Here is a 17388-nt window from a genome sequence, read left to right as displayed (position 1 = left end):
AGAAATGGTCTTGAAAAGCTCCTTAGCCGAATTACCGGCTTCTCTGATCTTGATGGCAAAAAAAGTGCTTTTAGCTGCAATTATTGCTAACCTATAGGCTGAAAGAGCACGATTGTAATGTTCTTTACCCTCAGCACTATAGTCCCTTCTCCACAGATGCTCTGCCCTCCTACAACAGCCCTTCTGGGCCTTGAGCTCTTTATTATACCATGGCGCGGATGGTTTAGTTCTCCTGGCGCCGAGCAACTTCTCAGGTACTACCCTATCCAAATATTCCCATTTTACTTTTATTTAGGCTTTCCTGTTTTAAGTGTTTATTTTTGGCACATTCCACTGGTGTTTTCTCAGTGTATTCCAAACCTTTTGAAATCAGTGTTTATCTGTGCCTGTTCACCTGCCTAACCCCCAAAATAGACAAAAATTGTGGTTTTTCAGCATTTACAAAACCTGTTGTTTGCAGTGACTGTTCTAAAGCATATATCACATTTAAAGACGTAGTGCAGGGTATATAATGTCTTCCGATTGGCACTTTGTCCAACTGACTTATGTTAGACTGTTTTAAGCATCAGAACTGTGTATTGTACTCTCACTCACATTCACATTGATTTGATTTTGGGTTTGGGTTTTATAAAGCGCTCTTATGCCCTGAGGAGTCTTGGCGCTGATCCGAAGTCATTACCTCTCACAAACACTCTGTCCTGGTTTTGTATGGATTACAGTATTCTTAATTGTTTAAAAATGTAAAAAGTGCTATATTCAGTTGTTTTAGTAAACACATTTCTGGACCCAGTTGGAGGACATTCACCTTCTTTGTACTGAATATTATGGCTTTATAGGATTGGTGAACACTGCCAATAGCATAGCACATAGTGGAACATTTAAAAGTGACCTGTTATTAATATTGCCTAGTTAGAAACGAGGGCTGGTGTATGAAAGGGTTTTACCAATTGTAGAAAAGTGCCTATTTTGGACATGCTTGCCCTCAGTTTTTGCCTGGACAATGATTTTGACTGGAAGTGCACAGAGTCCCTACCAACCAGGTCCCCTTTGCTGGAGCTCCTTTCCTAAATATTTTGTTTCCCAATCGGCACCACTTCAGTACCCCTTGTAAGTCCCTAGTAAATGGTACCCCTAATACCTAGGGCATTGGCACTGATGAGGGACCCCAAGGGTAGAAGCACACAATGTGCCACCCTCAGGTCCCTTCACCAAGGTCATGCACACTGCCATTGCAGACTGTGTGCCTTGGTGCAGACAAAACCGAAAAGTCGACATGGCACACATTCCTGTGTAATAACAAGAACGTCTGGTGTGTTTTTACGCCACAGCCTCAAGCCGCACAGCTATGCAAGAAATTGCAAAGATCAACAGACTGAACTACAATATTTCATCCAAATATTCAAAATTTAATCAGTTTTCATTTTTCTCATGATTTAATTGTTTACCAATCAAAACAGCATACTACCAAACTTTAAATTCTCAGGAAGTGCCCATCCAGGTATTTTTCATTGGCACATAAAAGTAGACTGTTCATCCTGGGTAACCATACACATATCTTCCCAATGCATTTTGGGCGAAAAAAGCCCTTTGTCAGGGGTAACTAAAACATAAAGAAAGCCCACCAGAAGTCGTAAAAAAACACATAAAACATAAACCCAAACCAACCATAAAGTATGGACCACGCACTCCAAACATTGAATATGCCAATTACAACATGCACATTAGATTTAAACCTACCAGTGCTTAATAAACAGAAAAAGAAATAGAAAGGTGCAATTACGCCATAAAAATGTGTCCCAAGTTAAAGACTGTGTGCCATGCCCACAAACACTGCATGGGATATAGGTAAGACACCCCTCTAGCAGGCCTTAGCCCTAAGGCAGCGTGCATCATATCTCCTATGAGGACAGATCTGCATGAGCAGATATGCCCCTGCAATATCCATGTTGATTCTTGGATATTGAAGGTGAACAGGGAAGGCATAAAAACACATGGGCTGGACAACTGTCATTACAAGTTTCCTAGCTCCATGCTGGCTTCACGGTACTATTTGATGTGTGGGACCAAACATCTCGTCTTAATAAACCTGCACTGATTCCAGTGTCAGGTGTATTAATAATTGCACACAGAGGACCCTCCAGAATGGTCCTCTGAAACCTACAGCCTTCTAATGTGTTCCTGACTAGCCTCCACCAGCATGCCACAACTAGACATGTTTCTGAAACCATGGGGTGAGAAACAATGCCTGCCCTGGATGCAGGTGCTTCACATTTCCTCCAGGAAGAAACAGCTTTCCAGGGCAGAAAGCTTCAAAGGCTATGCCGCCTTTGAACTACGACCCACGCCTCGCCGGCTAGCAGCAGATGGCAACGCCCCCTGTCCTGACTTCACTTTCAGCAGGAAGACAGGCAGGAAAATTAGTTACATGAGAAGGAGGGTCCCCAGTCAACCTGCATCACCACTAAGGCGGGGCAGGTGATGTCGACCCCCCCCCCCCAGCTCTCTTTCCACCATCTTGAAGATGGGGAAAATAACCTATCAGTGTCAGGGTCATGCCCACTCCCCACGTGGGATAAGCATTTTAGAGGGTATAGTCACCCTAAAGGTAGGTAGCCCATTGGCTACCACCTGGCACTCTCTTTAACTCCCCTACATTTGGTATTTAGGTGGCACACCTGAGTTCTGAATTTCAGATTCATCGGACCAAGGACAAAGAAGAGCAGCTGAACCCGAGAACAGACAGCCTGGTCTGGATTTTGGGCGCGAAACCCTGCCTGCAGCCCAAAGACTCAAGAATTGTGGAACACTGTCTCGTCCTGCAGCTTAGAGACCTCTACAAACCCCAGGGGTCCTCTGGCACTTCACCAAATTGCCTAAGAACTCCCATGGAGAAGGGGAGCTACTCCTTTGCATTGCAGGTACCGAAAACTGCAGTGTCAGAACTCTCGACTTGCATCTCTCTGGCCCCGCCGCAATGCCCAGTAAAAGGTACAGCAGCTCCGAAGGGTCACTCTGCCTACTCATAAGATTGGAGGCACCAGGGTCTTCTGGAGCCGAGCAGCACCAACTGCACTGGACGCACTGCAACCCATGCTTATGCCCTGCAATACATATCATACTCACTAATATTTTCCAGAGTTAGCGTTATCGTAGTTCCCACTGCGAGCATGGTCTTGGCTTCATTCTTGAGTGTGTGTTCCATTTACTTCCTCTGCGAGTACAACAAATGCAAAGCACTACCCTCTGATAAGCCTAACAGGTTGTCCACACTACCACAAAATAGAGCGTTAGTATGATCTACTTTTGCCTCTGTAAACCAATAAGGGTCTCTCTGACCTCGATGCCCAGTGTTCCCCATTGTGGTGCACTATATAGAGAGGTGGGTTTCCTACACCAATTCTTTGTAATTAGGTAATAGTGATAGTAGTACATATTTACCAAGATGCTTATGGGCCAGCCATTTCACCAATCAGTGAAAGTATTAAACTGTCACCATTTGGAACAGTTAATAAACAAGTGCCCCTCCCCTCCAACTCCAGTTTAATTTGAGTTGGTATTACATCAATTTTAACAAAACTTTACCAACCTCCACATCTAGTCTTAACAAGTATTACTTGTGTGAAAAGATTTTCCTTTTATGAAAAGGAACTATTAGTATGTTGTACCAGCGAAGGACACCCATACGAATACAGGATGCTGAAGGGACTTCTCGGACAATATTTACTTAAGGTGTCTAACTAAACATCCCCTCTCTCTACTGACCAGGTTTGCCAATGTATAGAAGCAGGCAACAATAGAGTGTGATCAATCCAAGTAAACATTCCTAACACAAGCACTGGTAATGCATTGGTTTCTCCTATGTAGTGAATAGAGAGTGGTTTTCATCAATCATCGTCCAGCAGAAGGAAATAGCTCCCTGACAGATAACACAGCAGTGGAGAGGATGTGGCGCAGCAGGCAGAGCTGCTGACTTGAGAGCTGGGGATCCCAGTTCGAATCTCTGCAGCGCTGTGCAACAGCGTGTGATTCTATGCAAATCATGAAATCTCTCTGGGTAAATAGTTGTTATATAAATATGCTGCGATAGTAAAAGGCAAAACTTTATGAAACTATAGTTCCACCAAAGAGGATGTTAAAAGTATTTTCGACGGTGGGAAACTGATAAGAGAAGCAGACGAGGAACAAGCATTGGTAAAAGCAGGAAAATATGCTACAGCTAATAGAAATGTAGGAAAGGTAAGTGGCACGCACAGGAACCAATGAGAAGCCAGGAAAGAGAGGAGGCAGGATGTAAGTCCCTTTTAAGTTTATATTAATAACAATAGATTTCTCAAGCACAGCGCATGCGAAACCTAAAAACAATAGATTTATCAAGCACAGTGCAAGCGCTCTTCAGGCAAAACCTAAAAAGAGGTCCTATTTACATGAATTGGAGACAGCTTCTTAATACCCTGCTTACTAGGAGGGTTTAATCAATGAACTTGTTAGGATCATAGTGACCCAAATACATTCCTATCTGGCTATGTAAAGTATCTCCCTTTAGTATTTGAAGTGTTGTAGCTCTACATTCCATTTAATAATCCCATGCTGTCTAGACCAATATCACTTGAGTGATCTGTGAAAAGCAGATTTTTTTTACTGTTATCATATGCTGGCCAGCCTTAGTTGATTAATTAATACACTTGGAAAATACGTTACACATTTTCAGAATTAAAACTTAAGAGTAACATACTTTTTCTAAACTTTTGATCAGAACCCCAAGAATAAAATAGATCTCTGAAAGAATAAATTATGATAGCAGTGAATTCTGAAGCCCAAATAATTTTTAGTTTATTCCATATGATTTCCATGCCCTAACGCCACAAATTCAACCCATCACATATTTTTTGAGGTCAAGTGCCAAACCCCAGGTGTGATGGCACTCATTTTTAAATGTTGTCTCAATTTAACATATCATGTATACTTGTGACTTATGTTGATGTAAAGACTGCAATTAATTGCAATTTCTACAACAGATGCAAGCATCTTTGATATTGGGCAATGAAATAACTTTGGGCCAGATGTATCAAAGGGTTTTTCCCATTCTGTGTCTATGGGAAAATGTGTTCATACATGTGGCCTTTCGTTTCGTAGCAAGGGTCTGATGGGTTTATGCGACACAAGGGACCTAATTCAGGAAAAGAAAGAATTACATCTGTTCTTGTACATTTAAGTCTAAGAATTGGTGCTCATGTCCAACTTTTTAGAAAAATGACTGGAAAGCTGCACCATGCAGAGGTTCCAGGCCTCCCTCTGGGAGTTTCATGCGTGTATTACCCAGGGCTCCTATTCCTCCCGTAAGGAAGACTCCATGGCTGAGAATACTGCACAGAGGAAGGAAGATCGCAGTGCAAAAGCAGGATATTTCATTTATTCTCTGCAGGAACAACATTTTTTTCTGTGGTAGTGATCGGTTCCCCTTCCCACCATGGAGTGGAGGTACTCCATCCCTTTGCTTGAGTAACTCTACAAACCACTTCCAGAGTAAAAAGAGGTTGTATCATACTTTAGTAATACAAACATAGATGTTTGTGGGGGTTCCCAAACTTTAAAGGGAAACCACGCCCTGGAACCCACTTTACACCGTTGGAGTGGTGGAGACATCCACACTCATGAATACTTTGACGGCTACCAGGAATTCCTTTGTGGATTTCTGTGAGGTGTAAAAAAGACACATTTTCCACTGAAACCACTAACTAAAGTTTATTATATAAAGTGTTCATAAAGGTAATGTTCCTAACTCTTGACTGGAACCTTGTGAGTGGAAAATACATGGCTCAAGTGGAGAGACTTCTCCCTGATTTACTATACATTTATCATGGGCACTTCTTTTTCCCTCGACATCTAATCTGAGGCAAGAATTCAGGTGAAGCGACCTAAACTTCCAATAATCCAGTCATTCCTGCCGAGTTTCTAATGTGGGCCGATCATACACATTTGTGTGTCTTTGATTTTCTCGGTTGGGGTAAATAAGGTCTGCAAGGTGACCTATGTATTTTGGAGAACTTGGAGCTTCACTTTAGGAGCTCCTTGACACAACAACCTGAGCACATTCATCTGATCCACTGCTAGTGAGTCATTTGAACATGTCATAGGAGCGCACTACTTTCCCTTCAGGAAGCCCCCATCCAATTGTATTAACCATGATGCTTTCTATGGTTCCAATAAGGTAATTTCTTTATTGATTACTGTTGTAAACTCTTTAGCTTGTTCGTAGGTCTTTTAAATTCAAACGACTGCTTTGAGAAGAAAGATTGCGAAACAGTGCTTCTTTACTCCATTGGATTGCACTATTTACCTCCATTGTGAGCGTTGTTTATCATTAAGCATTACTGAAGGATCTATAGCGGATGAAGGTGTATTTAAATGTCCTTAGTTTTTCCCCTCTGTGTTTGTTTTGCTGTCTGGTATCACTGATTTCAGTATGATCCCTCCTATTCCACGTAAAGATTATACATTCAGTAAGGTGCACCAGTGTGTAGTCACTGGTGCAGGTCCAGATGAAGAGGTATGAGAAAAGCAAATCTGAATAGAAAAGTGATACCCTTGAATTACTGAAGCAGAATCACTAGTCAAGTAGATACAAAACCGTGGCGCAGATTCTCAGAAAATGAGCAAATCTACAGGTGGAGGTTTAAGATTATGCCTGGATGTAGAGTTGCTCATTTTTGGAATTCGAAAGGTTTCCCAGATTACAACTAGAAACTGTCGCGAACTTGATAACTTTTTCTTTCCTTTTTTTGGTCTCAACATGGGAAATATTGTGCCTTAACGAACGAGAAACCACTTGAGAGGTGATGTTTTGGGTACATTTCCAACTTTTTCAGGACGAGAAAAGGTCGGAATGTCGGCAGAGCACTGCAGTCCCAGAATGCCTTCTCCTCACGCCTGATAGTCGATTTAGGCAAACAAGCGTTTAAGAGTGCACAACCAACATTAGTCCAAAAGTGGTTTTATAATTCTAAAAATATAATATATATATAATTCTAAAAAAGGCTATTTGCCTTTGTGTGCCAAACTTTCATGTAAAACATATCTTTGGGACTCAGGCCCTCTGTACCCAAGTGATCTAAATGTTGTAACCACCAAATTCCCAGGAGGCACGCGGCATTGCTCTCAGTCTGGACCTAGGAACTACTTGTCACAAGGTCCACAAAATGGAGGAAATAAATTGCAGATGATAAGTAGGAATAAGAAAATACATATTTAAAGTTCTGAGGAGAAATAAGGTTGATAAGAGCAAGCAAAAAAGATGAGATTACCTTTTCATGCTAACCCAAGATGTATCGAAGATGCCCATCAAGCGAAGCACGCCTTCAAGTATATCTCTGATAATATCGGGGGGCATACGCAATGATCGGATTTCTGACAAGGCCTCTGGCTTTATGTTTCCAACTGCTAACTTGGCTTCATTGACAAGAGGCTTTAGAAAAAGAAAAAAAACACCAATAAATAGTACAGTGAGAGTGTACGTGGTCATCAGCATTTTTAAATTATTGTCTTCTAATGTGACACATCATAAACTATCTATTTGCTCGGACCTTCCTGTAAAACATGCCATAAACACAGCAGCAATACAGCTGCCCAATGTAAGTAGCATACAGAGCCCATATGATGCAATTACCACTTTTAGCAAATGAACCTGACGCGGTCATTTCTTTTGTTTTATTGTAAATCTGCTCAGTGTTTTATAAATTCAAAAAAGAAACAATCGAGTTAGCTTGAAAGCTGGGTTTGTAGAGCTCATTTTCAAAAGTTAAACAAACCTGAGTTTCTTAGAAGCTGTTTCTTCATCTCGTAATTGAAGGTTGTGAGACACTAACATTTCGTCCGCCTCGCTGTTTACTAGCGGATAGGAAACAAGGTTGGACCAAGTGCCCATCAAAGTATCCATGAGGGCCTTATTGAAGGGAAGTAAGAGTGGAATGCCCAAGGTGAAGAATTTCTTGGAGAATATAAGCCTTGGTTTCAACAGAGGGTAAGTGTATAGGGAGGACCTCAGCTGCCCTTTGAATCCCTACCACAAATGCACTCTCTTCAGTAAGAAGCACAAGAGAATCCAACCTTGTATAAGAGGAGGTATCAAGCCAGCTAGCCTCTCGCTCCTTCATCAATGCCATGTGCTCAGTACCCTTACCTCCTAAACCACCGAGCCTACATCATTCACAGTGGGCACTGGGAAAGGGCATGGATCATACTCTTCTCTCAGCCCGCTTGCTCTCGAGTCCACTTAACACAGCCTTTTTCAATGCGTAGCATATACAGAGTGAGACCTGAAGCTATGACTTGTTCCTAGTCCCTGTGCCACCGGTCTTACTGCACATAATACTGAGCATTGTGCAATATGCCCTTGGTACAGAGTGTGGCCTTCAGTCATTATTTATTTAGAAGTTTTATATAGCGCTGGCCAGATCCGAAGGTATCAGAGCGCTTTACAACATTTGTCAAATGACAGTTGAGTATACAAAGAGTGGTAAAAGTAAACACAGTGCTTAAAGACGGGTCATTAATCAGCATATGTCACGTAGCATTCAAATGCAAAGTAGTAGTAGTAGTAGTCGAGGTAATAAGGGGGGTAGAGTGCGGATCACGAGGAAGAAGCTGAAGAAGTTGTTCTTATCATAGTGATTGGATCCTCAGCTGGGTGTGGTTCCGTTTTGTGGGTCCGTTGTCACTTCGTGAGAGCTCGATTGAGAAAGAGCACTTTGAGTTGGCTTTTGAATGTTTTTTGTTAAGGAAGAGTTGGTCCTGATGTGTACTGGGAAGGCATTCCAGATTTTGGGTGCCTTTCCAGGGAAAGAACGAGATAAGGTTTTTTGTTTGCGGGTTTTCGGGGGTATGAGTAGTAGAGTGTTGGTGCTCCTGAGATTTCTTTTCTGCCCGCTTTGTTGAGTTTGGCGGCTAGATAGGTGGGTTTACCAGTGTGCAGAGCTTTGTGGGTGAGACAGGCAGTTCTGAAGTTAGCACACATTTCTATTGGGAGCCAATTTAGCTCCTTGAGAGCGGGGGAGATGTGTTCGAAATTCTTTACTCCGGTCACCATTCTGGCTGCTGCATTTAGGGTTGATCTGAGAGGAGCAAGGTGTGATTTTGCCATGCCTGTGAGGGTGGCGTTCCCCTAGTCTAATCTGGATAGCACAAGGGATTGTGTGACTTGCTTAAGGTCTTTTGGAGGGATGAAGGGTTTGATTTTGTTGAGTAGTTTTAAGTTGAAGAAAGCACATCTTGCGGTGTTCTTAATCTGTTTGACCATGTCAAGGTTAGGGTCCAGAGGGATTCCCAGTGATTTCACGGAGTCTGCCGGGATGAGAGTGCAGTTAAGAGCATCAATAGACTTTGTCCATTCCATGATTCGGGGGGTCTGCTCTTCGTTGACTATGAGGAGGATTTCTGTTTTGTCTTGGTTGAATTTCAGATGTATTTGGGATAGCCATTTTTGGACTTCTATTAGTGTGTCATTGAGTCTTTGCATGTCCGCTATGGTTGAGGTTTCTAGGTAGATCTGGGTGTCATCAGCATAAAGGTGGAAGGGTATGTTGGTTTTTTTGAGGATGGTGGTGAGTGGCTCCATGTAAATTTTGAACAGTGCGGGTGAGAGAACTGATCCTTGGGGAACGCTTCTGTTTATGGAGCAGACGTGAAGTTTCTGATTTTTATTCTTTGAGAGCGGCTCTGCAGGAAGGAGGTGAACCATTGTAGGACCACCCTTTCTGCTCCTACCCTTTCTCGGAGTACGTTGATGAGTAGTTTGTGGTCAACCGTGTTGATGGCCGCCGAAAGGTCTAGGAGTATGAGTAGGCAGCAGCGGTCCTTGTCAAGTCATTTGTGGGTATCATCAATGACATTCAGGATGGCTGTCTCTGTGCTGCATCCTTTTCTAAAGCCCGATTGGTGAGGGATGAGGAGATCGTTGTTGTCCATGTGATGGGTGAGTTGACAGAGAACACATTTTTCTAGTAGTTTGGCTAGGAAAGGGAGATTGGAGACAGGCCTGAAGTTGTTGAGATCATTTGGTTCAGCGCCTGCTTTTTTCAGTAATGGTGTTACTTAACCAATTTTGAGGCAGTCAGGCATGATTCCTGTTTTCAGGGTGCTGTTTATAATCTTCGACCAGAGTGGGGCTAGGGAGAGTTTGAGTTTTTTAGCCGGTTGGGCAGGGAGGGGTTCTTCAACATGTGGAGAGGGTTTGGATTTGGTAGATAAGTCAATAATTTCAGTTTCGGTGATGGGTTTGCGGATTGTCTGAGTGGGTTCATGCCTTCTTTATAGAGGGGCGGACCTTCATTGGGGGATCGGAGGTGATCCTCTAGTGAGAGCTCAATCTTTGATATTTTTTCATCAAAGAAATTGGTAAATTTGTCACATAGGTCTTTGGAGGCCGGAATTGCAGAAGGTGGTGGTTTGGATGTTTGCTGTCTAATGATATTGAAGAGTTCTTTTGGGGAGATTTTTAGCATTATTTAGTGCACCGCAGAAGAAGGTGGATTTTTCATTTTCAAAGGGTTGTTGCGCCAAAGTCTCTGTGCAGCTCTTAGCTGTCTTCTTTCCGAGTTTAGGTCAGTGTGGAACCACGATCTCGATGGAATGTTCTTGATTTTTTTTGTTTCAAGGGAGCTATTTGGTCCAGCATGGCGGTCATAGACGCACTGTAATGAGAGGTAAGTTCTGTTGTGGAGCTGTTGCATGTGATGGAGGGGAGGAGTGTACTTAACCTTTCTTCTAATTCTGCAAGGGGGATCTGGCTCAGGTTTCTCGTCCAGGGAAAGTGTTCATTAGTGCGAGGCGGTCGATGGGTCTTTTGATTGATATGAAAAAGAATGATATGGTGGTCTGACCAGTCAACAGGGAGGGTACAGTCGATGGTGATTGAGTCTTCGTGAGCTATGATGGCATTTAGGATTGAGCCTTTATTGTGGGTTTGTACGGTGCAGTGTTGGGTCAAATTGTTACTGTGAAGGAGCTCATTTAAAGTTTGTATCAGAGGGTTGTTTACCTCATTCCAGTAAAGATTAAGGTCTCCTAGTATTAGGTTGTTTGCGTCTGAGAGTGAGCAGTGTGTTATCAGGTCGGCAAGATGTTCTCCAAATGCGGGGGTGTTGCCTGGTGGATGGTAGAGAAGGTGGCAGTGAAGCGCTTTGCTGTCCGACGTCTTAACGGTGGCGGTTAGGCATTCCAATGTGTTATATTTGAAGGAGTCCGTTTCTGTTATAGAAATGTTACTTTTATGTATGTTTGCGGTCCCCACACCTCGCTGGTTCTTTCTGTCTTTATTGTTGATTGAGAACCCCGGGGGTACAAGCATATAGAAGATGGGGGATGAGGATTCGTTCAACCACGTTTCTGTGATGAACGTGATGTCTATGTCATGGGTTAGGATGGTTTCTGCCAGTTCTGTTGCATGTTTGTCCGCAGATCTGCAGTTTATGAGCACGTAGTTTGTCACCCTCTTGTTGTCGAGTTTCTCATTTGGGGGAGCCATAGGAATATTGGTGAGGTGAGCTGGAGGTCTCACCGTTCTCAGGGCGGTATGGTCTCTACAAAATCCAGTGATTACTTGGATCATGGAGCTGGAGGTGACAGTAGGAGCTGCTTTATAGGATTTGTCGAGATCTCTCGCCTCTTTCATGGACATTACAGCGCTAGTCCTTTTGGGTCTGTGCAGCTGGTTCCTGAGCGGGGTTGTGTTCCATCTGAGTCGTTGAGCCTTGTGATGGTATGTGTGTTTATTGGGCAGTGCCTGTGTATGTGCTAGGTTGGCGTTGCATAGTGGGAGTGTTGCGGTTAGATAAGATTTTATTAATACCCTGTATTACTATTTCTAGCTGGTATTCCAGACGTGCCAATCTTTGGGCTGTATTCATAGAGGAAGGTGTAGGGGGGCTTGTTATCGGTGTGTCCAGAGCATGGCCATCTATGGATGGGGGCACTTGACTGTGTTCAGGGATGGGGAGAGCTTATCTATGTGAGAGTGGCTCCCTGGGCTACTGATATCCATGTGGTTCTTGGGGGAAGTCGTGGGGGTGAGTCCAGACAGATTGCTTCAGGAATTGTGTGGCGACTTCCCTGAGTTTAGTGCAGGTAGGGAGTTTGGGGCTGTTGTCTGCGGGCCGGTTCCCTTGGTTGCTAGCTGGGAGTAGTGTCGAGTGGGGAGAGGGGGAAGAGGACCGTAGTGTATCTTCCTGGACGAGCCTTGTGTTTGACGTGGTTAATAGGGATGAGTTGTGTGAGTTGGAGGGGATGGTGGGGCTGGGGGGAAGATAGATTGGAGGATTGGGTTTGGATCGAAGGATCGTTTTGATAGTTTTCCAGGGATGGATGGCTCGAGAATAGGGTTACGTTCGAGTGGGAGTGGAGTAGATGAGTGAAGGCGATGCGCGGAGTGGGGAAGAGGAAGTCAAATACATCCAGGTTGTCATTGTTGGCTTGGATCAGGACTGTGCCATTGCTGGAAATAGTCGCAAAGGTGTTGCCATTGCGTGTATGGTGGTTAGGTATTAGGAATGTTAGTTTGCAGCTAAGAAGAGTGCTGGTAGTTTTAGAGATGTGGACGTGGGATCTGAGAATAGAGTTCCATCCTGCCAGATTTTGGGTGTGGAAAATAAGTTCCATTTTCTACATGCCTTTAGAGGTTCAGTGGTATATGTTTGCAAATAGTGTTTCTTGGTGCTGTCTTATCAGCCTGTGTTGAGTAGGCTCGGAGGGGGGTTAGACTGTCCTGTGTCCTTTTTGTTCTGTTATGTGGGTGCATTGTTATACTGTTGAGGACTGGGCGTCAGGGCAATAGTAGCTGCCTTCTGACATAGATGTTAATTTTCAGGAGACAATTGTGGACGCCTGCCTAGAGTTCATCCAGCTGGGTTGGACTTAAACATGTGCTGCATTAGGTGGCAGACTCTTTCTAGACAGCATTCTATCTGTTTCTCGTCGCCAACTTAGTGTAAGGCACTAAGAATGTTCCCGCCTGCAGGTCCGCAATGCTTTATTTTGTTTAGGAACTATAATACATTGGCTGTTAGAATTTAGGTAGTTAATTCTTTCTATTTGCACCTCAGTGTCCTGACATGCACTGGTGCCTGAGCTGGCCGATGGCTGTGATAGATTGATTAATTAGGCTGCCGCACTCTGGAGAAAAAGGATTTTGTCATCAGTGTGCCTGGACTCGGGGAGCCACCCTTTTGTAGTCAGGCATACGGTATGTCATTGTTGGAGCTAGAGCCATTAGTTCTTTTTGTTAGACTCACTGCCTATTGGTGTATGCTGGGGTCTAAATGTAGCCGCTCCTTACATTTGGCGGATCAGGCTTCATTTTTCTCAGCAGGACGTGGTCTTTGGTCTACTTGGCCCCGTGTGGCCGCCATTTTGAGGTCAGGCTTCCAGGATGTTCAAGTTGTAGGGCTTAGTATTAGGGCATCACAATTATTTGGCTGGATTTGTACAAAAATATAAAAAAAATGTATTGCATGCCTGGTGACATCTGCTCGCGCTGGGCACATCAGGACTGTGGGTGACTCTATCGCCGGTGTGCCTGGCCCCGTGTGGCCGCCATTGTGGAGTCAGGCCTCCAGGATGTTCCAATTGCAGGTTTTACAATTGAGGCTTAACCATCATTTGGCTGTATTAATAATCATTATATACCAGGTGGCTGCTGCTCGCGCTGGTCACATCAGGACTGTGGGTGACGTTATCGCCGGAGTACCTGGTCCCGATGAGCCACCATTTTAGGGTCAGGCACCCCGTAGCGTTTCATCGGAGCCTCGTCGCCATCTCCCCCCCCTCCTGGGCTGCGTGTCGAGTGGTCAAGCCGGCCTTGGGGAACCAGAGTAGCAGAACTGCGTCTCTCGCCTCCCCAGCACTCACTGGTGTCAATGTAGTGCCCTTGTTGGTAGCAGGAGACCGGAGGTCCGCATAAGTGTGGTCACAAACTTCGGCACACCCGTTGTCAGTGGAGGAACCTCTCGAGGGTTGGCGAGCTTCTTCGCAGCTTGTGAGGGCGGCAGCACCTGGTTGGGGACACTTATCGGTCTTTCATGATGGCCACCATTCTCCCGATCGCTGATCTCTCCTTGGTCGCCAGTCATTCTACGGGGCTCCCGTGGAATCAGACTGTGGTTCAGGACCGTAGACCGTGTAATTCGCTGGTCGCTCCTCCGGTGTGCCTCTTTGCGACCTGGAGGTAATGAGGTGCAGATCTTCGGGCACTGCTGTTCCGTGAAGTGCACACACCGCTCGGATCATCCCAGTCCTCTGGCTACTGACTTCTTAGTTTCTGTTTGACCGGTAGGTCCCATGTGTTCTTCTGGTATTTTTTCGTTGTGAGGATCATGTCATGCCCTGCACCCATCCTTTATGCCTCAAGCCAAATGGTCACAGCCTTTGGTTCAGCAGAGCATGTAGTGCCCAGGGCAATGCCTTCAGACATGCCCTGTCCATTTGCTCCTCTGGTGCCCACTATACCTGCAGGTCTTTCGGCTGTTGGTACTGGGTCCAAGGTTCCTTTGCTAGCCAAGCGCTTCAGCCATTCATTTTGCTGTGCAAAATACTGACACAGAGGTGGGCTTTAGCCATGCCGTCTTTCCAGTGCCTTTGCCTCTCAACCCACTGAACATGGCCACACTCTAGACCCTGTTCTTATGCTAACTGCCCTCCGCCATCTATAGTACGGACTGGGTACATGACTTGTTTGTCAAATATGCCCTGTGTCAATTCCTCGTACTCCTGAACCCATTGTGCACATTGTGCACATTGTGCACATAAAGCAATGGAAATCTTTCCAAGATCCTATGACCTGAACCCACTGTGTACAGGTAAAGGTCATATGCATCAGGCACTGAATGCAGAGCATTGCATTAGGCCAAGTAGTGTGCACCCTGTCCATGCTCCCTTGAACCCACTGTGCAAGGTCATAGGCTATGCGCAGCAGACATTAAGCCTCGCTTGTCTCTTTCTGCTCACTGCACTTTCTGCAGTATGATTGTTATTAAGGTTGTTGTTTTACATTTCTAACTTGGGAGCCACAGAATGTGACTTGTGAGCAACCATGATTTTAGGATGATCGTCTTAAAATGGTGGCGAGTAGGTGGCATTCTACAGCTCAACAGCTGCAACTTTCAAACTGGTGCTGTTTTTGCTTGTTTAATAAAATCTTTCCAGACGATCATATGTTTCTGTTATCACTCTTATTATAGGGACATACAGCAGCTGTTAGACACACCACCCCACCCTTCTCAGTGCCACATTCCTCCACTAGCAGAGCCAGAGTATAACAACAAATAAGCCTATTTTAATAGCCACAATAGATGTGGTAAATGTGAATGTCATCAAGCGGAAGAGTCTTTCTCATATAGTCATTACTAACGGTACATGGAGAAGCTATTAGCCAGGTTGAACCCCCTTCTCCACCAAACAGATGCAGAGAAATGTGGGCCAAGCCAACTGCTATTGCCCCATTTCCCGTTTCTCAAGAGGAGTTGACAGCTGCCCTGGTTTTCTGACACTGGAATGGCTGCCGGCTGCTCTACTGTCCCAGGACTGGAGCGGTCAAGCTCTGGCCTCTGGACCTGTGAGCAGGTATACAATGAAGCAGGGGAAAGATGCCCTTACTCAGCACCTAGACTGGCCTTGGTGGGATGTGATTGCACCAAGGACACCATCCCCAGTCCTGGGCAAGGCGGGAGGGATACAAGAACACACATCTCTAGTCCATTGACAATGCTAGGAGAAGCAGGCTCTTGCCCTTACTCCGGCAGGAGCAATGCTATCTTTCCTAGCTTGTGAACATGTTAAAGAGGGTAGTGGCATTCTTTTGTTAATAAAGCAGGACTTTTTGACAAAAAAAGTCTGAAAGGTGTACATTCCCTTGTTTCCCTACGTCGATTGTGCACATCTTCTTGTTCAAGAGCAAAAGCAAGGGAAAGACAATGCCAGTACTTCAGTCAGTTTCAGAGACTTCCATCCAATTAAATGGCTATTTTCTCTGGGCTTCTATTTTCATAAATTAAAACATTCAGTCAATTAGATGGCTTGTTTACTTCCGAGCTCAACGCAATGTCCAAGAGGATCTGCGGGCTGAGGAGTGAGCACAGAGCTTGTCCAAATGCAGCGTTGAGCACACAGCTCCTGCTGGGGACAGCTATGTGATGTTCTTTAGGCAATGACAGCAAGGGGCGTGGGCGCAGGGAGTGGACAAGAGCGGAGAGAGACACTGAGGCTTGGCAGATGGCCTTGCCTTGTGGGATCTGGGATGTGGGTAATGAACACAAAGCAAGCCGAATACAACACACAGAAGCCATCCGGCATAGTTACACTCCATGACACGCAGGCTGTGTGATCAAAGCATGCTGTGCACAGCTGCAGGCCATTCCCAGTTGTTTCAGGGGCTTAGGGAATATATGCCCAAAGGCCATAAGTCGTAGTAACGGAAGCTGAAAGGAACAATGTGCCAATTTATATCAGGACTAAACTGAATATATTATTTTTCAACATAAAGATGTACTAATATTTCTTACAAATGCAAACAAGGCTTGGGTTTCTCTATCACCAAACAGATGTGTAAAATACCAATTGTTTGTAGCTTTAATGAATTAATTGATTATGTCACTAATGATATGATGTAATTCATGATGCATTTGTGAGGTCATTTCTAACATCATGTGAATTGGGTCATAAGCAGTGCAATGGGGCAGTTATGACTGTATAACTCAATAAGGTGGTGTTGGTAAATCAACATACATTTACCTTAAAAATTTTACCATGGCAATATGGTATATATTAGATGATTAACATGTTTTCATATTAACAGTATACTTATAGATGCACTGAGTGTAATGCAAGATTTGTGGCAATGGAAAACTACAGGGAGGGGCAGTGGCTTATGCGGAGCGAAGCACTGAGTGGAAATAATGCCACTGCTCAACCTCAAAATGGGAATAAATAGAATATTACTCCGATGGATCTACATATGTAGTTTATGTAACGCTCGTTTCACCTTTGAATGTTCTAAAACAGAGGTATTCATCCAAAATACACATTGGCAAATCAGTGCAGCACAAGCAAATGTCATCACCAATGCTTTGTGACTACTGCTCTTGTTGTTGACCTCAACAAAGAGATTGTAACATGTAATCTTTAAGGAGACAACCATTACTCTCTAAAATTAACTATATTGGACTTTTGTAATCACAAATAATTTGATCCTTGCTCTGTGCTACTAAATAGAAAAATGTTTATTAGTACTGATTCCAAACAACATATTTTATTGATTCACATTTATTTTCATATGCTAAATTTACTTTAAAAAATACAGTACAGTCATGCCTAAGGTGATGAACTAAACAATAAACATTTCTGAAA

At 44.1% G+C, this 17388-nt stretch overlaps 1 protein-coding gene across 1 annotated transcript in view; it reads right to left on the bottom strand.

The window, feature by feature from the left end:
- Nucleotides 1–17388, bottom strand: part of DYNC2H1 (dynein cytoplasmic 2 heavy chain 1) — a 1714832-nt gene that overhangs the window by 790129 nt on the left and 907315 nt on the right. Inside the window, exon 57 of the mRNA XM_085621461.1 lies at nt 7302–7462. Coding sequence (XP_085477587.1) covers nt 7302–7462 — 161 coding nt within the window. The remainder of the gene's footprint in view (nt 1–7301; nt 7463–17388) is intronic.

Source organism: Triturus cristatus, chromosome 8 (assembly GCF_964204655.1).
Source record: "Triturus cristatus chromosome 8, aTriCri1.1, whole genome shotgun sequence".
NCBI lineage: Eukaryota > Metazoa > Chordata > Amphibia > Caudata > Salamandridae > Triturus > Triturus cristatus.
The sequence above is the reverse complement of the archived record's forward strand: the minus strand, read 5'-3'. Positions and strand labels throughout refer to the sequence as shown.